The sequence below is a fragment of the Hemicordylus capensis genome, chromosome 2 (assembly GCF_027244095.1).
Source record: "Hemicordylus capensis ecotype Gifberg chromosome 2, rHemCap1.1.pri, whole genome shotgun sequence".
Lineage (NCBI taxonomy): Eukaryota > Metazoa > Chordata > Lepidosauria > Squamata > Cordylidae > Hemicordylus > Hemicordylus capensis.
The window spans coordinates 226927279-226949046 of record NC_069658.1 but is presented as its reverse complement, the minus strand read 5'-3'; the positions used below and the strand labels follow the sequence as shown (position 1 = coordinate 226949046).

Here is a 21768-nt window from a genome sequence, read left to right as displayed (position 1 = left end):
GCTGTTTTGAAACCACCTACAGTAGATCATAGGAATTGAGGACATTTCAAAAGGACTGGATTCAAAAGAGTTGCCGGTACTCCAGTACTCCAGTCACTGGAGTACTGGTAACTTTTTTGAATAAAGCATGGGTTCTCAACCTTGGGACCCCATATGTTGGACTACAACTCCCATCATCCATAGCCACTGTTGCCAAGGCTGATGGGAGTTTTACTCCAACATATGGGGACCCAAGGTTGAGAGCCCCTGATTATGAGACTTCCTACCACACTTTGTTAAACTGGCAGGTGGTGGCAGTTGATTAAGATAGGGGGAGACCATTTGGGGTGCTCTTTTATAGCCTGGCCCTCTTAACTATAGCACAGCATCCTGCCAGTTGCTGTGGCTGGTGTCTACCTTATGTTTCGTTTTAGATTGTGAACCCTTTGGGGAAGGAGAAACATCTCATTTGTTACCTTATTTTCCTATGTAAACTGCTTTGAGAACGTATGTTGAAAAGCAGTGTATAAAGTAGTAGTTGTAGTAGTATATTTGGGCGGGTTTGCTGCATCCAAAATCTCCACATTACTTTCCACAAAGAGAATCTTATGGAGCTCAGATAGGTACAGAAGACTTTTGGGTGGTGCCGAAGAGGGATTGCTTGGTGGGCACTGAATCATAGAATCAAATCTGAGTTTGAAAAGAGCACATCCTCATCACAGATTGGCAGCAGATGGCCAGCAGATGCTGCTGTGATACTGCACAGCAGAGAAAGGTGTCACAGCTACAATAAACCTACCATTCCAATTATAGCCTGGTCATTTCTGTGTCAGAGGGCAAATGGACAAAATCAGCAGGGGATCAAATACTTATTTCCCTCACTGTAATTCAAAAGAAAGTGGTGCCGGGCGGGGTGGGGGAGGGGAAGCAGTGGGCGGGGTGGGGGAGGGGAGGTGGCATGCAGGTGTGGTGGGGGAGGGGAGGCGGCATGCGGGCGGGGCGGGGGACGGGAAGCGGGCAGGGAGGGGAAGCGGCAGGTGGGTGGGGTGGAGGGAACAGGATGAGAGCCGAGAACAAGGAGGGGAAGGAGCGGGGAGAAAAAAGGGAGAACTAGAGGCACAGATGCTCTGCACCTGGGCCAGCTAGTTATTATTAATCTGCTTTATGAAGAGACAATTGTTCTTGTTGCATACTCTTATTTTCTCTTAACCTAATAATAAGCCCTTGTTGGTGAAGTGTGCTCGTTTTGGGCTTGCCTTAGTCACCAGGGGTGTAACTACCATTAGGCAAGGGGAGGCGGCTGCCTGGGGGCCCCCACGCCTTGAAGGGCCCCCCAGAGGCAAGTCACGTGTGAAATGAGTGTGTGTGTTTCAGCGAGGGGCCCATCTTAAAATTTTGTCTCTGGGCCCACTCCAGCCTCGTTACGCCCCTGTTAGTCATGCTCCTTTGGAGGCCTAGGAATGCTCAGCCCCACCTAGGAAAGTTATACTGGGGAACTCCTCCCTGGGACTCCAAACTCTGTTTTAGGCTTTTGTGGGGTGGTGGGGTTAGCTTGAAATGGCGCAGTCCCACCTTCATAATACTTTGTTCAAAGCTTCAGTTGTGGAAAGAACTGAATAGAGAGGTTAAAGTTCATAATAAAGTAAATTTTGATTTGAGGGTTTAGTGAAACAGGCAGAGAAAATAATGGTTATTAAGCAATAATATATAACTGATATAAACTAGTAAGACCACCAAGTTACAAAGTTACAGCTCACAAAGAGTTAATTTGGTTTGAGTTTTCGACTTGGGTTCACTCAAGGCTGGCTAGAGAGAAAGGAATAGATTTGGATTTTAGGAGAACTGAGGGAAAAGGCAGGTAGAGTTTAGAGATAGGGATTATGTACTACCTCCCTCCTTCCAAGGGAAATGCATCAAAACCTTGCAGCTACGTATTTACCAAGAGGCTTCTCTTCTTCAGAGCAGGAAGGCAGGAGCTGGGTTCAGGAGCCAAAAGGGAATCCAAAAATGAACAGGGCCTCACAGCCACGAGTGCTGGGCAGATTAGGTTAGGAAAAGCAAGTGGGGAAGTCAAGGCAGGGTAAGATGGAGGAGCTGTTGCCAAGATGTGGTGGTTTTGAGATACGCAGAAGGTTCTGGTCACCCAGAAGACACACTGATGGATGGTGACTTCTCCAGTTATAGGAAAATTCTTGCCTGAGGGCATTATGCTAAACACAGCTTGAAAAGGCAGACAAAAGGGACAAAGCACAGGACACCCCATTGTGCTATTCAAAATTAAGGAGTGGACTTCTTCTTGGACAAAGGCTTGGGAAGGTCTGAAAGACCCGTGTGGGATGAAACACAGTAAACACATCAGGGTATAGCTGCATCTTTTAGAATCTGAAAGTGACTAATGTTTCCAAACAAGCTAGCTTCCAGTGCTTAGAGAGGCCCATCCACATACTCCTTAGCAAAGATGATGCCTTCTGCCTGCCTTAACAGCTCTTTCTGGGGAACTGATAACATGATTTAATCTGTTCTTGCTAACAAAGGGAGAACACTTGGCTCTCTTTGAAAGAAAAGCGCTCAATTCAATCAGACACTCTCAAAGAACTCCAAAATGTTGGTGAGGCAAGATTTCGTTTTGCAGAAGCCATGCTGGTTCTCCCTCAGCAGTAGGGATATGCATGAATGGGTTTGTGCACTTCCAGGAGGAGGGGGGCCTTTACCTTCCTTGTCGCTCAAGGGTGTAGCAAGATTGGAGTGGGCCCAGAGACAAGGCTCCCTCCCCCCCACCACTGAAGCTCAGCTCATGAAGTAAAGAAATCTTAAATGAGGCTGAATAGTGGTAATAAAAAGCATAGTAAAATTTATATAAGTTTAAATATATAAATATATATTTATATAAAACCCATGTGCCACAATAGAACATCATCCTAAATGATCTTTTAAAAGGTTTTGTAACTTGTGGACGATGAAAGTCATTTAATGGTACTAGAGAAAGACATGCTGTTCTGGTAGATCCAGGTCTTAACACTCACATCCGTTTCGGAGGATGAGTACAACGGAAGGAAGCCCGGGCGGGTGCGTGGCTGGGGGAGTCAGTCATGTGACTTGCCTCTGGGGGGCCTCCCCAAGGCAGTGGGCCCCCAGACAACTGTCTCTCCTTGCCCTATTATAGTAACTCCCCTGCTGCGGTGTACTTCCCTGCAACCCCAGTCAGCGTCATACCGGAAGTGCACACATGTGTCGGCCACTTCCAGTATGACTCTGAATGGGTCTGCAGGGAGGTATACCAGCTGGGTAAAAGCAGCAGGGAAGATAAGGGCACCCTCCCTGCCCCTTAAAGGCCCCTCCACCTCTGAACCAGCTCAAATGCTGAACTGCTGAACTGGTTCGGCGCTCCATAAAAGGAACAATGAACCAGTTCGTGCACATCCCTACTCAGCTGGGCCTGTTTTTCTATACACCTTACAATGTTATCCTTCAAAATGCTTTCCACCACATTTCCCAAAATGGACGTTAAGCTAATTGGCCTGTAATTTCCTGGATCCCCCCTGGATTCCTTTTTTAAAATCAGTGTTACATTGCCTACTTTCCAGTCCTCCAGTGCAGAGCTTGATTGTAGGGATAAGGTATATATTTTGGCAAGTAGGTTGGACTCTTGGTCAACTCTTGGGTGGATGTCATCTGGCCCTGGCAATTTGTTAATTTTTCCAAACAGTTTAGAATGTCATCTCTTCTCCCCTCTATCTGACTCAGTTCTTTAGCCTCTGTTCCTGAGAAGCCTGGTTCAGGCACAGGTATATGCTGTGAAGAGAGATGCAAAGAACTCATTTAGCTTCTCTGAAAGCTCCATATCATCCTTAATAATCCCTTTCACTCCCTCATCACATAATGGACCAACTTCTTCCCTGGCAAGTTTCCTGCTTCTGATGTATTTAAAGAAATATTTGTTATTCCCCTTGATGCTTTTTGCTAAATGTTCCTAAAACGCTCTTTTTGCCTTCCTCCTTGTCTCCTTGCATTTCTTTTGCCAGAGTTTGTGTCCGTTTCTGTTGTCTTCATTTGGGGAGGCCTTCCAATTAACCCCTGCTAAGTGGGCAAAGAGGCACCTTTTTAACGTGGTGATTCTCTTTATTTAGCAGGGGGAGAGTAACTGGCCCTATCCACCCCAACACAGTACCTCCAGTGACTGTTGCTGGTGTCTATCTGATGTTTCTTTTTTAGATTGTGAGTCCTTTGGGGACAGGGAGCCATCTTATCTATATATTTAATTCTCTTGAGACCATGCGTGCCCAGGATTTGGCAGCGGAACTCTCACGATTGAGAGTTCGGGACTGAGGGAAATGTTGGTTGGGGGTTGGAGGAGCCCAGAGGAGGAGGAGGCCGAGGGGGTACCACTCCGGTGGCTGGGGGCGGTTAGTGAGGGGCGACAAGAGGAGAGGAGGTGGTGTGCGGCTGGGCGGGTGGCAGCGGCAGGCTGGGCGGGCGGCAGCGGCAGGCTCCTGAAAATGGCCGGGCAGAGGCTGCTTCAGCAACTGGGGCTGTTGTGGCGGGCATGGGGGCTGGGAGGCGGGAGAGCGGTGGAGGAGGCGGTGGGCCCTGGCAAAGGAGGCGGCCAGTAGCGAAAATGACAGGGAATAGATTGGGGCGGAAGGGGGGGGGGAAGCAGCGAGGAGAGACTAGCGGCGCAGATGCTGTGTGCCGGTTCAGCTAGTTTATTTATTATTTCTCTATGAAAACCACTTTGGTAACTTTTGTTGAAAAGCAGTATATAATTATTTGTTGTTTTTGTTTTGTTTGTTTATAGCTTCCTTGACTTTACTTGTTAGCCAAGCTCACCCCTCCCAGACTTGGTGGTACTTTCCTCCTTTTTGGTATGCATTCTAACTGGACATCAATTGTTGTGATTTTAAATAGACTCCATGCATTTTGACTCCATGCATTGTGATTTTAAATAGACTCCATGCATCCAAAGCGAGGAGGAAGGGGAAGCTGTCAACTTTCCTGCCGATTCAGGAGTGTCTGAGGGGCGGAGTGTCTGAGGGGCAGAGCCCGGAAACGGCTGTGGTGGATTCAACTAATGATTTAGAGCAGGCACAGAAGCCTGAGTCAGCAGAAAGCATGGGGGACCAATCCGAAGAAGAGCTATGCAGTGGAACACCACTGACTCCACAGCAGCGCAGGATCATGAGACGTAGAACGCAATTGGAGGCTGTTAGGAGGAGCAGGCGCCTGTTGCTGAGGGCTGACAAGCCTTGAATTCCTACCAGCTGGGAGCTCTCGGCTTGCTCTATAAACCACATCTACCAGCCTCCTACTCATTGCTGAGAATCAACGTTCGTCAACATTCCTTATCGACAGCGTTCAGCCAAGCCATATCTGATTTCAGCAGCTCCACTTGCTTCGTGAACTTCCCTAGCAGCTGGCCAGACCTTGACACAAAGTGACTCTCCTGATTTTCCCTTTCAGTTTTCTTTCACCAAATGCCTCATTTTAGAGAAGTTTCCAGTTCTGAAATTCAAAGTGCCTGTGTTAGACTTCCTTGGCAATTCTCTCCTTGCATGTTTACTGAATTTGATCACACTATGGTCACTGTTCCCTAGAGGTTTCACGACACCCACATCTCACAGCAGGTCCTGTACACCGCTCAGGATTTAGTCCAAGGTTGCCCTTCTCTCTGGTTGGTGCCATGGCCAACTGTTCTAGGGCACATTCAGCATGTCCAGAAATGTAGCCTCTTTGTCATTACCTGACTGTGAATCTACCCAGCCTATGTATGGGTAACTGAAGTCACCCATAATTACAGTTCCATCTCTCTATGATTTCCTTCTGCAACTTCTGGTCACTGTCAGCGTTTTGATCAGGAGGGTGATAGCGCGTCCCTAGTAGCATATGTCCTTTCAGGCGTATTGTCACCCACAGAGTTTCTGTGGAGGACTTTGGTCTTCCTATGTTTTCTAGCTAGTGAGATTCTATCCCTTCTTTAATATACAGTACTTACCTTTACTACTCCACCCCCAATTCACCCCTTCCTGTTCTTTCTATAGAATTTATATCTAGGAATAACCCTGTCCCACTGGGTCTCACTGTTCCACGACGTTTCTGTTATGCCCACTATATCTATGTTTTCATTAGCATCCAAGCACTCCAGCTTGCCCATCTTGGCTTGGAGGCTTCTGGTATTGGCATATAAGCATCTATATGCTGAATCTCTTACCTGATGTGTGCTCTATTTCTTTTATAGCACTTAGCAATAGCACTTACATTTATATACCACTCTATAGCCGAAGCTCTCTAAGTGGTTTACAATGATTTAGCATATTGCCCCCAACATTCTGGGTACTCATTTTACCGACCTCAGAAGGATGGAAGGCTGAGTCAACCATGAGCCCCTGGTCAGGATCGAACTTGTAACCTTCTGGTTACAGGGCGGCAGTTTTACCACTGCGCCACCAGGGGCTCATCATTTAGCCATTTGATGTCATGCAGATTAAGACCCCCGAACAATGAGCGCTTCCATCTTGCTTGGATTCAGCTTCCATTTATTATCCCTCATCTACCCCATTACTGCCTGAAGACAGGCATTTAAGGGCCTAATGCCATTTCTTGATATTGATGACAAGGAGAAATAGATTTGGGCATCATCAGCATGTTGATAACACCCACCACCAAATCCCCTGATGACCTCACCCAGCAGTTTCATGTAGATGTTGAAAAGCACTGGTGAGAGAATGTAGCTCTGAGGGATTCCATTGCTCTTCACATTCTGAAGAGCAACTGTCACCAAGCAGCACTATCTGAAATCTACTGGAGACATAGGAGTAGAACCACAGTAAAACAGTACCTCCTTCCCCCAAATTCTGCCTGGGCTGGGCTGCCTGCCTGCTTGGGCTAGGCCTCCTGTGGCCAAATTGGATAGGAATGATGGGAGTTGTAGTCCAACATATGGGGACCCAAGGTTGAGAACCCATGCTTTATTGAAAAGAGTTGCCAGAACTCCAGTCCTTCTGAAGTGTCCTCAAAGCAAGTATTTATTTGATTTAGGTGGTTTCAAAACAGCTACATAAACCAATAGTCTGGTAGTGTTTGCATATAGCATTTCCAAAACATGAGTTCAATAGAAAAGTAAAATAAGATTTATTAAGGAATCAGTGTCTACAGGTAAAATGAGAGAGAGGGATAACAAACAAGATATTTCAACACAGAGTCACAATGACTGTGTTACTACCTGGCCAGGTGGCAGGGATTGGGCCAGGTGGCCTGGCTTCCAGGTGGTCTGGACTAGAAGACTCCCAAGGTCCCTTCCAACCTTAACATTCTACAATTCTGGTGTTGCTTTTAAAATCATGAAACCCCATAAATATTCCTCCAAAAGAGAACTAAAATCTGTAGCGCAGCCTCTGGAGAGTTTCATCACTTGAGTGAGTGGGTAGTATTAAATCACCTAACTGAATGATGTCACATAAAATGAATGATTATGGCTAGGAAATAGCTAACAAGGGCTGGATGTGTCATAAGGCATTCTGCTTTTGCAATAGGAGCTATAGATACAAATCCATCCGTGTGAAGGCAAGAAAACCTTTTGTACTAAAAGACTGGTCAAGCTTCCTTCTATTTCTGAGACATTGCCTACATGTGAATCGTTGGATATGAAGGTCTGTGGGAATGTGGAGAAAAAGAGAGAGCTGGTCTGTGGGAGGAGAGCTGACCTTGTGGTAGCAAGCATGCACTGTCCCCTCAGCTAAGCAGGGTCTATCCTGGTTTGCATTTGAATGGGAGACTACATGTGAGCATGGAAGATATTCCCCTTATAGGATGGAGCTGCTCTGAAAAGAGCACCTGTTTGCTTGCATTCAGAAAGGACCAAGTTCCCACCCTCAGCCTGACAGGGCTGAGAGAGACTCCTGTCTGCAACCTTAGAGAAGCCATGGTAGACAATACTGAGCTAGATGGACCAATGGTCTGACTTGGTATAAGGCAGCTTCCTATGTTCCTAAGATCTGTGGTCCATCACAACTGGTTTCCACACCCCAGGCATTCCTGTTATTTATAGGATGCCTTCCTGCATGGATTTTTTGATGCCTTATAAGGTTTTTCTTCTGACGGAAGCGATTTCCACACTCCGAGCATTGATGCAATTTCTCTGTTGTGTGGGTTTCTTGATGGCAAGTAAGGATGGAGCTCTGGCTGAAGCTCTTTCCACATTCCAAACATTTATATGGCTTCTCTCCTGTGTGGACTCTTTGATGTTGATTCAGGTTTGAACTCCGTCTGAATCTCTTTCCACACACCAAGCAGGTATAGGGTTTCTCCCCTGTGTGAATTCTTTGGTGTTGAGTAAGGTCTGAATTCTGCCCGAAGTTATTTCCACACACCAAGCAGGTATAGGGTTTCTCCCCTGTGTGAATTTTTTGGTGTTGAGTAAGGTATGAATTCTGCCCGAAAGTCTTTCCACACACTAGGCATGTAAACAGATTCTCTCCTGTGTGCATTCTGTAATGTGAAGTAAGAAGGAAACGGAGACTGAAGCTCTTCCCACACACTGAGCACTTATGTGGTTTCTCCCCTGTGTGGACACTTTGATGACTAGTAAGCTGTATCTTCTGAGAAAAGCTCTTTCCACACTCTGAACATTTATATGGCTTCTCCCCTGTGTGGATTCTGTAATGTAAAGTGAGGGTAATGCTGAGCTTGAAGCTCTTTCCACACTCTGAGCATGTATATGGCTTTTCCCCTGTGTGGATTTTCTGATGTCGTTCAAGGGTTACCTTCTGACTGAAGCTCTTTCCACACTCCGAACATTTGAAGGGCTTCTCTCCTGTGTGGGTTCTTTGATGGTAAGTAAGACTTGAGCTGCGGCGGAAGCTCTTTCCACATTCTGAGCACTGATGAGGTTTCTCTGCTGTGTGGGTTTTTTGATGGCAAGTAAGGCTGGTGCTGTGGCTGAAGCTCTTTCCACATTCCAGACATGTATAGGGTTTCTCTTCTGCATGGACTCTTTGATGTTGATTCAGGCTTGAACTCTGGCTGAAGCTCTTTCCACACACCAAGCAGGTATAGGGCTTCTCCCCTGTGTGAATTCTTTTGTGTTGAGTGAGGTCTGAATTCTGTCTGAAGTTCTTTCCACACACTAGGCATGAAAATGGCTTCTCCCCAGTGTGCGTTCTGTAATGTGAAGTAAGAAGGAAACTGAGAGTGAAGCTCTTTCCACACACCGAGCATTTATGTGGTTTCTCCCCTGGGTGGATATTTTGATGACTAGTAAGATGGATCTTCCGAGAAAAGCTCTTTCCGCACTCTGAACATTTATAAGGCTTCTCCCCTGTGTGGATTCTCTGATGCCTTGTAAAGTTTTTCTTCTGACTGAAGCTCTTTCCACACTCTGAACATTTAAATGGCTTCTCTCCTGCGTGGGTTCTTTGATGATAATCAAAACTTGAACTGTGGCTGAAACTCTTTCCACACTCTGCACATATATACAGTGTCTCCCCTGCAGGAGTCCTTTGAGGTGTGCTAAGGTTTGGTTTACTGGCTAAGGTTTTTGCACATGGAGGAAATTCATTTCTGCTGGTTGCTTTGTGGCCTTCTTGCTGCACTGGAACTTCATGAAAATCAGCCCCATCAGGAATAAGGGCTTCCTTTCTCCCCTTCTGACTGGCTTCAGTTTTCCTCCTCTGCTCTTCATCCTTTTTCTCCTTCTCCCTCCCATCACCTGTAGAGAAAAAGAGAGAAAACTGATGAGGGAGAAATGGATTCTCAAATCAGGGACTGAATCCTATCAGATGCTGGGTAAATAGCAGACAAGAACAGATTGAATAGGGAGGCAAATCCTGCCAGGTATTACATACTAAGGTTTTTCACATGACCATCTGGGGGTGTTTGGGGGAGGAAATAACCCCTACACTGATTCCACAGTTAACCAGAGCCTCCATTTGGCTCTGGTCACTTACCAGACTGTAGCAAATTCTTCATGCATGAGGAGAAAAAGGGAACTAGGTCCTCGAAGTATCCCATAGTGCATTGCACTCCCAGTTGAGAGGCAACCCTCAGTACAGCAGCAGCTAGCCTCAGACTGGCCCCTCTACCCGCAAAACCCTATGATAAACATGGCTGCCAGCAGTTGGGAACAGCTTTGAACAGCGCGTTCAAAACACAGTCAAACTCTGAGGTAGGGCTGATTGTTAAAATCAAGGTTTAAATGTCAGGCTACCCACATTTCAGAGGGCTGACTTGCAGGGGTTTCCATGAGTTCTCATGAACAGCAAATGCTGGTTTGCTGCCTTCCACCTTTATGCTGCTGATTGTGAGAATAAGCTCTGTCTCTTTTTATGGGCGTGAACTAAAATACAGCGCAAAGGGACTTAAAGGGTTTAGAGGCAGTGTGCAGGAGAAGGGACATGACTTCAGCTCCTGCTTTTGGACTTCCAAGAGGCATCTGGTTGGTAGAGCTGTGCATCAGGCACTCCGATCCCAATGAATTCACAGCACCCCCTCTCCCCTTGTACGGTGTAGAGGTGGCTGCTCAAACCACAGCCATCTCCATGTGCAGTTCCTCACATTTCCGGTGCTGGGGAGGAGGCGGCTCTTCGACTGGAATTGAAGCCCTCGAAGGCAACAAAAAAAGTATTCTGGGGCATCTGGGAAGTGTAGTTGTCCCATGAAGAAAGCACAGGGAGGAACGACACTTCCAGTTTTCCCTGCAGGTCTTCCCAGCCAGGTCTACAGCCTCCGGTTTCAGTAGAAGAGGCCCTACCAAGTGCTGGGAATGTGAGGAACTGAATAGAGCTGGCTGCTGCCTCCATTTGGCACTGGGGGTGGTGGTGGTGCAGATTAATGGGGACAGGAGTGTCTAATGCATAGCCCTACTGGTTGGCCATTGTGGGAAGCATGATGCTGGATTAGAGTATCTTTGGCCTAATCCAGCAGCAAGCTTCTTATGGGTTTATGATGGGCTATCAGCAGCTTCAGTGGTTGGGATGCTCAGTAAGAGCTGGCTGTTTCCCATAGATAGTTCCCACAAAGTCTGGACACAAGTGATTCATCTTAAAACCTTCTCCTTACCCAACTGACAGAGACACTGCAGCTATTTCTTGGCTGTTTCCCTGCCCTCAACAGATGCCTTAAGTATCAGGCGGACAACTTGCAACCAGAGCCTGCGTGGTGTTGTGGTTAGAGTGCTGGACTAGGACCGGGGAGACCCGAGTTCAAATCCCCATTCAGCCATGATACTAGCTGGGTGACTCTGGGCCAGTCACTTCTCTCTCAGCCTAACCTACTTCACAGGGTTGTTGTGAGGAGAAACTTAAGAATGTAGTACACTGCTCTGGGCTCCTTGGAGGAAGAGCGGGATATAAATGTAAAAATAATAATGATAATAATAATGATGGATATGTGTATACAGGAGAGCCTTGAAAACTGCAGGTTTAACCACCACAATTTTATCCTTTTGTGGACAACTTGCTGGTACACACATTTTCTTAGAGCAGGGTAGTTTGTGTCTTTCACAGGATCTTCTGGTTGGGATTTAAAAATTAAACGGAGAACCCCTTTAACTTGTAAATCCCAAACTTGCAAATGACCAGAACTACCCCTGGTAACTAAAGCTCTATACTGCAAATCAGCTGTAAAGGGTTTGGGGATTTAAAAGTTAAAGTGCAGCCTGTATCGCTTCTCAACTCAGAAAAGGCTTGGATAACCCCTTTAATTTTTAAATCCCCACCCTTTCCCACCTGGGAAGCAGCACAGACCATTAATTCAGTGCGGGCTTCCCATTCACAGGGTTGAGGGCTTGAAAGTTAAATTCCCAGTTCTATGAATGAACAGCCTCCACCACTTCCCCCAATTTTTAAAACCAGTTTTTTTCAGTTCGGTTTTGAAAATCATGGTTTAAACTTCCACAGCAATTTTGTGGAACATTAAACCTATGATACTGAAAGGTCTCTTGTATATCACTTTCAAACAAAAAAGGGTTCTAAAGTAGTTTGCCTAGAAAAAGGAGTAAGATGGTTCCCAGCTCCAAATGGGCTCACCATCTAAATCAGGAGTTCTCAGCCTGGCGTTCCAGATGTTATTGGACTACAGTCACCATCATTCCCAGCCACAGTGGCCTTTGGTCACTATGGCTGGGGATGAGGGGCATTGTAATCCAACAACATCTGAGGACCCAAGTCTGAGAACCCCTAACCCAAGAAGAAGCATAAGGGAGACATCAGCAACAGCCGCTGAAGAGATGCTCTTCTTTGGTTGGATCGAGAGAGTATGACAGAATATGACAGAGTCACCACTTCACAATCTGGATCATGTACACCACCTAGAGATGTATATACCAGGTGGTATATATAAATATGATGAATGAATGAACTTTAAAAAGGTGCCTCTTTGCCCAGTTAGCAGAGGTGAATGTCTTCGAGGACAACACATCGTGTGAAAAGCCTGGAAAAGAGCTCCCCCTGCTACCCCACCATGAGATCACCTGAAGATCTCTCATCTTCAACAAAGCCCTTGTCTTCCGGCCAAGAGAGGAAGTCAGGTTTGGAATCCGAAAGTCCTTCTTGGAAGGAAAAAAACAGAGAAGATATCTGGGGCACTTTTGACCACAACAAATATTCAGAGAATCCAAACCAGCCTGTCTGAACAAAGAGGGCAAAGAGGGCACCTTACCCAGGGAGGCCAGAAGCCCAGAATTCTCCTCCATGACTTCTCTGTGCAGAGCCCTTTGGTCAGCATCCAGCAGAGCCCACTCCTCCTCCGCGAAGTACACGGCCACCTCTTCCCAGGTCACTGGACCCTGAAGGAAGAAGGAAATGTTTTCTCTACACAGGCAATGTGACAGTTTAAGAGAGGTGGTTGAAGGAGGTTCTCTAGCAGAATCTAGCAAAGCCAGTGTGGTGTACTGCTTAGAGTGGCAGTGAAGGCTCCTCACTTAGGGCAGAGTGGGTGGTGCCCACCCAAAAATTTGCCCAAGCAGCTGCTTAACTCACTCTGCATCCCAATCTATGATGCCTGCAGCCTGCTTGGCTGCAATGTTTTCACATAGTGGGTTAGCACCTTATTGAAAAACCACATGATTCATTGAGTTCATTTAAATATTCATGAGGCAGCAACTAATTAAAAGGCTGGCCTTTCTTATCAAGAAGTAGGAGGCGCTTAGAACACCCTAAAGGCCATTCTGAAGGCAGCATATTGATTGACAGCTGTGACAGTCAATCAGAATGGTTGGAGAAGTCGTTGTCCTCATTTCAAGAGGCAGCAGGCAATTGCCATTTTGGCGGACAACAGAGTGAGCGCTAGTTTGATCACCCTCGCTGTAATTATCATCACAACTTGTTGTGTAGTGGTTAGAGTGCTGGACTAGGAGTAGTGAGACCCAAGTTCAAACCCCCATTCAGCCATGAGACTTGCTGGGTGACTCTGAGACAGTCACTTTTCTCTCAGCCTAACCTACTTCACAGGGTTGTTGTGAGGAGAAGCTTAAGCATGTAGTACACCGCTCTGGGCTCCTTAGAGGAAGAGTGGGATATAAAATGTAAAAAAAATAACAAATAAATAAATAATCCTCTCTAATAAAACGCTTGGTGTCCGTCCGTGGACGGACACCAAGCGTGCGTTCGTGCCTCGACTGTTCTGAGCATGCGCGGAGCGCATGCTCAGAACAGTCCAAGAGAGACACGGCCGCCACCACCCGGCGGCCATGTTGGGCGGCCAAAAACGGCCAAAGAAGCCGGGCATGCGGGGAAGGGGGAGACTGGCCGAGGCGGCGGCAGAGCCGCCGCCTCGGCCATTAGTGGCAGCAGGACGAGACGGCCAGAGGCGGCCGCCCCGAAAAAGCCGGGGCCAATGGCGGCGGCCAGAAAACAAAACAGAGAACGGGGAAGCTGGGCGAGGTGGCGGCAAAGCCGCCAACGAGGCCTGCCATGCCGACCAGAACGGCATACAGCAGAGCAATACTGCCCGCTCACCCACCCTCCAAGAAGCCGAAAAACAACTTCCCTGCATCCCCCCCACAAAATGAACAAACAAGAACGCCCTTGAACATTGCGCCGCCCCTGCATATCGCCCTCCCACCCAACCAGCTGCCCAAACCCAACTTGCCCACTGCAGCCCGCAGCAATCGTCCAAAAACAAAAACCACAATTAAAAAAAACTCCACCGAGAATAACTGAAGAGCTCACAAAAAGAGCTTCTCCCTGTGGTAAGCCTCTGCCCAGACTGCCGGTCTGGACGCGAAGGATGCCTGTTGCGTCATTTGCATCCATTACAACAGTCTGGGCAGCAGCATAGCATAGAGAGGAGCTCTTTTCACGAGCTCCTCGCTTCTTCTCTGAAAGCAATGGGAAATGTAGTCCAACAGCGGAGGAAAACAAAGACAAAAAGAAAGTGAGCAACAAACAGAGAGGGGGGGGGAGACAACACCAGGGACACAAACAAACACACACACACACACACACACACAAAAGAAAAAGGAGATGAAGAACGCATAAAGGGGGGGAAGGCTAGCGCCCGTTATTATAACGGGCTTAAAAATACTAGTAATAAATAATATAATATAAAACTTCTGTTCAGAGACATCAGAATGAAGCACAAAGAGAAGAACATGCAAAGCTCACATACAACTCCCAATTCAGTGCAAATGTTTGAAAAATAGTTCTCATCTACATATCCCATACATTTTAACATAAACATGAGCCCTTCCTGGTAGCCCTCATCCCCAAGGTAGTTAGTGGCTCTTGGTCCTTGCCCCGAGATCATAGCATGCAGACTGCATCCATGACTGAGAATCTCAAAATGCCCTCAAACGTGGGGCCCCCAGATTGGACATGGGAGTTGTAGTCCAACATCCTGAGATCCACATTTGAGAACCCCTGCCCTAGGCCAATTAGACAGGGGCCAGTAAACATATCCTAGGTCCTGCTTCAAGTCCCCATGCCTCTGAGTGCCTGGAGAGGAGAACCGTTCCTGTGGTAGTAAGCATGACTTGTCCTCTTAGCTAAGCAGGGTCTGCCCTGGTTGCATATGAATGGGAGACCAGAAGTGTGAGCACTGCAAGATATTCCCCTCAGGGGATGGAGCTGCTCTAGGAAGAGCAGAAGGTTCCAAGTTCCCTCCCTGGCAGCATCTCCAAGAGAGGGCTGAGAGAGATTCCTGCCTGCAACCTTGGAGAAGCTGCTGCCAGTCTGTGTGTAGACAATACTGAACAAGATAGGCCAATGGTCTGACTCAGTATTTGGAAGCTTCCAATGTTCCTATGAGACAGGGCTGTCTCACTTTGGGATTCCCTTCCCATAGAAGTCTTTTCAATATCTGATACATCTTCCTGTTTATATTGTTCACTGTACATTGCTCTGAGAGTTTTTACTTCAGAGCCGCTAATAGATGTAATAAAATACAGTAGCCCGCATTCAGCAAACTGAGGCAGTTCAGCTTTCCCCATGCTGTTGCTTGCATCTCCAGCACTATGCTGCTACAGCAGAAGAGGGCTGTTGTGCAATTGTGGATGTTAACCACTCACACTGGCTCCACCTCCAGTCCCGCCCATTACCTGACCTGGATAGCACCCACACTGTTCCAGGAGCCACCAGCCGCCACTGGTGTTGGACCAGGACCAGGGAGAGCCAAGACCAAATCCCCAGTCAGCCATGAAACTCCCTGGGTGACTTTGGCCAACTGCTTAGCCTATCCTACCTCATAGGGTTGTTGTGAAGATACCACGCTGGTCTCCATGGAAGAAGAGCGGGATATAAATATAGAAATAAAGACAGCCTCCCAAATTCCCTCTGTTGCATTCAAAGCCCTCCTCGAGGGCAGCTTTGATGGAAAGAAGTAAGGGAACGTGACAGATGCTTTCAGGGCCAGGAAGATGCATAGACGACCAAGTCCCTGCCCATCTCCCCACTCCTCCTTCTCTTACCTGCTCTGGGGACGCCACAGCAACCGCTTCCATCCCAGCATGAGGGGGAGGGGGCCTTGGATGAAGCACCAGGGTCATCCCGCTGCCTGTGAGGGAGACAAAGGAAGTGGGGAGATCTCTGGGCCTGCTAAGAATGGCTGCATTTCTTTCCAGGAATGGAATCAGTTTTCCTCCATACTGCTTTGGGTCACCATTCAAAGTATTGTTCTGGAGTTACAAGGTCTGAAACCCTTGAAAACGTGGAAGGAGCATTTCTTCCCCACAGACGGTGAAAGCAGGACATAAAAACAAAAGGTGTCTGGCATATTTGAGAGGGGCGGGGGCATGCTCAAATGTAGCACCTGGGTCCTTACCTAGAGAGGTGGCTTCTCTCTCATCCTCCTGCACGATCCACTTGAACATGGGCTGTGGTTTGGCACCAGGTGGAGCCTTCTCTGCCTCATGGAAACTGGTGGCCACTTTGGCTAACATTCCCTGGAGCAGACGAGAAAGAAGATCCCAGCCAGGGAAAGCAGGAAATTAATGGATTTATTGATTAGGATGGGGTTCTGGATGGGGTTACACTCCCCCTAAGGGATCAGGTTCGTAGTCTGGGAGTGCTCCTAGATCCCAAACTCTCCCCTAGTTTCTCAGGTTGAGGCTGTGGCCAGGAGTGCTTTTTATCAGCTTCGGCTGATACGCCAGATACATCCGTTCTTGGAGAGTAGTGACCTTAAAACAGCAGTACATATGCTGATAACCTCTAGGCTTGACTACTGTAACGCACTCTATGTGGGGCTGCCTTTGTACGTAGTTCAGAAACTACAATTGGTACAGAATGCGGCAGCCAGACTGGTTTCTGGGTTTACCCGAAGGGACCATATAACACCTTTTTTAAAAGAACTGCACTGGCTGCCGATAGGTTTCCTAACAAAATACAATGTGCTAGTTATTACCTATAAGGCCCTTAACAGCTTAGGTCCAGGGTATTTAAGAGAGCGCCTTCTCTGTCATGAACCCTGTCGCCTATTAAGATCATCTGGAGAGGTCCGAATACGAGTGCCTCAATCTCGTTTGGTGGAACTCGGGACCGGGCCTTTTCTGTGGCTGTCCCAGGGCTTTGGAACCCCCCCACTGCTGAAATATTAGCATCTCCTTCTCTGTTCTCTTTTAGGAGAACCCTGAATATGTACTTGTTTTCCCAGGCCTTCAACTGAGATCCGATTTTTAAATTTTAATGTGTTTTTAACAGGTTTTTATCTAATTTTTGACTTATGGATTTTAAATGTGTTATATTTTATGTTTTACTTCTGTACACCACCTAGAGATTTTTATACTAGACAGTATATAAATTAGATAGATAGATAGATAAGAATTAGGCAAGTTTATACATATAGCTATGGATACAGATATATCCCACACCTTCAACACAAGTAGAGAAAGGGTAGAGAGGGTTCCATTCCCACCTATTCCTGCAAATAAAGAAACTGCGAATAAAGAGACATCAAAATAGCCCCATTTTCACACTGTGGATAAAAAACCCGGGTCCCTGTGAGCCAACCATGAATACTCGAAACTGTGATGGAGAACCCGCGAATAACAAGGGTCTCCTGTGCTCCCAAACTCAGAGCAGCAATTACATATCTTTGTAAATGTGTGCATGTCATTATAAAGTTCTAATAAAAATACAGTACAAAGAACTGGTGAAACATGACCATAACCTATGAAGTGGCAGTTAGCAGCCTCCTTCATTACAGGCTGGTTCTTGTGAACATTCATGCAATTTGCACAGTAACTCCTTCATGGCAAAAAGATCATACCAGATCCCAGCTCAGCCTTTTTTGGGGGGTCCATGACAGGCTTGACCCCATCGTGGCGATGGCCTTGGACCCCTTAAACATTGGAAGGATTCCACCCCAATATGAAATATGCAGGTGTGGTCGTGATTCCACCTGATCCACAGCTCCACCAAGAGAGGACTGTGTGTGCATTCGTGAATCCAACTAATAGATTGTGAACAGGTGGACGTTGCAAGTTAAATTCATGGAGTAGAGGAGGGAAGGGGCAGAGGAGTTCAGGTGGGAGGCAGGAAATGTGAGGATTCTGTCGATCCTTTATTGTTATCGTAACGGGAAAACCCAGCAAAACCTAAAATGGGGTGTGGGCATAAATGGGTAAAAGATGAAGCAGTGTCACACCAGAAAGTTGGCAAAAATAAGATCATTTGAAGACGTCTGAGGAAATGAAAATGGTTTTGCTGGGTCTCGGAAAGAGCTGAGATCAGGCACCAGTTGACCCTCTCTGGAGAAAGCATGAAATCACTAGTTGGGTGCCACAGCAAAGAAGCCCCTCCTGGGGCAGCACAAGATACTTGGAGGGGGTGGTGAAGTTCTAGGGTGGGAGAGGATCCTGATCCAAGGACCTCTAGAGCCACGCTCTCCTCCCAGCAGCAGAGGCTGAGGAGGGGATAGGGGCAGGCAAAGGTCAAGGGGGCACCCATTCTCCATACCTGGGACTCCTTATTCTGCTCTCCAATCCCTGAAACCCACCAGCATGAGAGTGGAGAAGACGGTCCACTGGGGACCTAATCCAAGACAAGGGATGGAAGAGGACATCTCCCTCTGAAAACCAGAGCAGAAAGCTGGTGCCACTGAGAGCGTAGCGGTTTTGATGGCTACAACAGGCAAACTGAACCCGCTTGGAGGAAAGCTCCCCTGGCTCTCCTTGCATGAGGATCCTCTTCCTTTCCTGGAAGCAAAGTTCCCTTCAAGTATCTTTTGCTCCACCAAGGAAGATTCCCCCAACCACACACACACACACTCAGACCACTGGCCCAGGGTTGTTTGGGACACCTCTGGATGACTTCCAGCGAAGTTGAGCAACCAATGGAGACTGTTAGGAATTCATGACATACCTGCTCTGCCCCTTGGAGCTTCAAGGATGAAGCAAACACTTTCGCCAGCTGTTCTTCCTGCTTTATGTCCCGTGCCTGGCTCAGGAGGAAACCTTCTGCTAGGGCCACTGCCTGGGAACTGGTCTCCACTCTACATTCTCTAATCCATCTCTCCATCTCTGGGGGTAGGATGGCCAGGAACTGCTCCAGGATCACCAGGTCCAGCATTTGAGCTTTGGTGTGCCTCTCTGGCTTCAGCCACTGGCAGCAAAGATGGTAGAGTTGGCTGCATACCTCTCGGGGCCCCTCAGCCTCCCGGTAGCAGAACTGCCTGAAGTGCTGGTGCTGTGCATCTGAGCTGGTAGTGTTCTCTCCCAGGACTTTCTGCAAAGTTCCCCTCCAGAATTCCCTGCTGCTTTCAGCATGGATGGTATCAGAGTCTCTTCCTGCTATGGGGCCAGCTGAGTTTTGTTCTTCCATCTTGGATTCCACAGCTACCATCAAGTCTTGTAAGATCTCTTTGCTCTGATGCTAATTTTTTTCTTCCTGAAGGACAAAAAAAAAAAAAAAAAAAAGGTCAATATTTGCTGGGTGGGGACCCAGTCCCGAAAAAGAAGCAGGACAGAGGAATGCCAAAACTCAGAAACCAGAGAATGGGAAAGCAGGTGGGGAAAAGAGGCACCAGCCACAACCTGCATTTGGTTACAACCACACACAGTCTGTAGCATTTCTAGCTTGGCCCCAGACCTCGCACCCCACTAGGGTGGTTCACACGATGATGTCTGGGGTAGGAGACACCTTCTACCCTCATTCCAGGTAATGAGAAAGACATCACTCCTTCCTTTAAGGGGAGTAAGAGGTGGAAATAGATGGCAGAGCTTTCCCCTCTGATGACCTGAAGGTTCTTGTAAAGTTATAATTCACAAAATAATAAGTAATAATTTATTTGACTCTTGTGGTTGAGGTACACTGAGGGAGGGAGCATGGCGAAGCTCTTCTGGGAGGGCGTTCCAAAGCCATGGAGCCACAACCAAAAAGGCCCTGTCTCTATTCTCTTTGCTTTGGAATGCTTCCCCCACCCCCAAGAGCTTTGCCACGCTCCCTTCCTCAGTGATTTTTTTTAAAAACTATTTAAAAAACGTCTTTTTAAAGAGGCTTTTACATGTTTTATCTGCAGCTTATATCTGGTAGGTTCTTTCGTTTTTATAGTTCTCAGTTTTTAGCTTTTTATTAATATCTTTTGATTTGAAACTTAAATTGTAATTCTGAATGTGGTTTTAACCCCGTCTTTAAACTTGTTTAACTTTATTGATCTTTTATTTTACATTGGATCTATTTCATTAAAGTTGTGAGCCACCCTGAGCAGTAGTGTACTAGAGGGGTGGGGTATAAATATTTTAAATAAATATAGGCCACCTCCAGCCCAAGAAGCAAGATGCCTCTCAATCCCAGTCACAGGGGAGCAACAGCAGGAGAGAGGGCATGCACATGCCTCTTGCCTGTGGGCTTCTCAGAGGCATCTGGTGGGCCACTGAAGGAAACAGGATATTGGATTAGAGAGGAGCCTTCAGCTGTTCTTATGTTCATATGAGGGGAAAGGAAGGCTCCTTCCATGAGTGTCTGCTAAGCAGCAGCTGGTGTGGAGGGCTTTCCCTCCTGCCTCATTCAGTAGCTGGGTACAGCGGTTGGGGAGCAGGGAGCCCTCAAACCGAACTGTGGCTTAGCACACCATCCTGGAAGGAGCCTCTGGCCTTCTTTTCTGCAGACCACCCAATATCGGATGTCCACACAGCTCCTGAAGTAGAGTAGCAAACTTCTCCTACTCTAGTAATCATTGCGTGAACTGCCCCACTATCTCCGACAAATGCGGTGTCTGCTTCACCCTCTGCCCCCTAACTAAGCCCCTAACAAAGCCCGTTCAGCCAGACCCACCCCTTCTTTTCTGTTCCACTCTGCAAATGCAAACTGGTTTAAGGCAAGTTTCTGTGTATCCACATTGAAAGGAAATGGTCTTGAGTTCCGTCCAGGAAAATGATCTTTCAGTCTCTGCTGGCTGAACGGAGAGAAGCAGGAGGAAATGAAGGTTCCTGAGGTGGGATTTGTGGAGGATGTCCAGAGACTCCTGCCTGCAACCTTGGAGAAGCTGCTGCCAGTCTGTATAGACAATATTGAGCTAGATGGACCAATGGTCTCACTCAGTATATGGCAGCTTCCTAGATCAGCTGCAGAGGCTGCTTGCCTCCCCCTCTTTTTTCTTCTTCTCTACCTGCTTCCTGCAGCCAATCAGTAACCACCTCTCAATACATGGGCAGTGGTTTTACTACTAGTTCAGGGATGGCCAACCTGAGGCTGTTCAGTCGTTATTGGGTTACAACTCCCATCCTCTCCAGGAGCAATAAATGGTCCCAAGGCACTCAGGCACACCTCCCTGCTCTCTCTTCTCATGTGCCAGGAAAGAGAAACACCTCATCTAAACCCCAGCTAAACCTGTATCCGGCACTCCTAGTGAGGGAAAGAGAGGTGAACTGGGAAAAGCCACTTCCTTCCTAGTCTTACCCCTTGAGGAGGTTGGGAGAGGTCTAGTAAGCTGAATGTCTAAAAGAGATGGCTCCCCAATAGCTGCTTGGTGAAAAATGGATGGAAGGCAGGAAAGTGGGGAAGGACGGGGCGGGGCTTAGCTCAATGCTTGATCATGCACACTGCATGCACAGAGTCCCAGCCTCGAGCGGGGCGCGGGGTTTGGAATGGACCTAGATACAAGGATGGAGGATGGGAATCTGAGACCATCTGGAGGGAAGGGGGATCGAAACCCCCACTTTCCTCCAGATGATCTCAGATCCCGAGCCCCGCATCTGGGTCCTTTCCTAACTCCGCGCACCACTGGAGAAGCTTTTGGATACTTACGGACCCCTCGGACAGCACCGTCTGCACCTCCCGCGTGTAGGACGTTCCACGGCTCCTTTCCCACAGGGCGAGGGCGGGGCGGGAAGTGACGCATGGCCCACCACAGCCTCCCAGCCAC

General features: G+C 47.6%; 1 protein-coding gene across 1 annotated transcript; it reads right to left on the bottom strand.

Moving 5' to 3' along the window:
- Positions 1-6969: 6969 nt before the first annotated feature.
- LOC128347017 (zinc finger protein 271-like) lies at positions 6970-21763 on the bottom strand. Its single transcript, XM_053300998.1, has 6 exons — positions 21651-21763; positions 18768-19292; positions 16228-16348; positions 15875-15960; positions 12628-12754; positions 6970-9679 (listed from the first exon to the last, which is right to left on the bottom strand). The coding sequence occupies exons 2-6, from the start codon at positions 19245-19247 to the stop codon at positions 7953-7955; spliced, it is 2541 nt and encodes an 846-aa protein (XP_053156973.1). The 5' UTR covers positions 19248-19292; positions 21651-21763; the 3' UTR covers positions 6970-7952.
- Between the last annotated feature and the right edge of the window lie 5 nt (positions 21764-21768).

Bases quoted from the DNA above. Each gene is read 5' to 3' on its own strand.
- LOC128347017 (XM_053300998.1), bottom strand. From the start codon at position 19,247: ATGGTAGCTGTGGAATCCAAGATGGAAGAACAAAACTCAGCTGGCCCC. The intron at 15,961-16,227 runs GTAAGGACCCAG...TCTCCCTCACAG, and splicing joins GAGAGAAGCCACCTCTCTAG to GCAGCGGGATGACCCTGGTG. The intron at 9,680-12,627 runs GTAAGGTGCCCT...TTTTCTCTACAG, and splicing joins TGGGCTTCTGGCCTCCCTGG to GTGATGGGAGGGAGAAGGAG.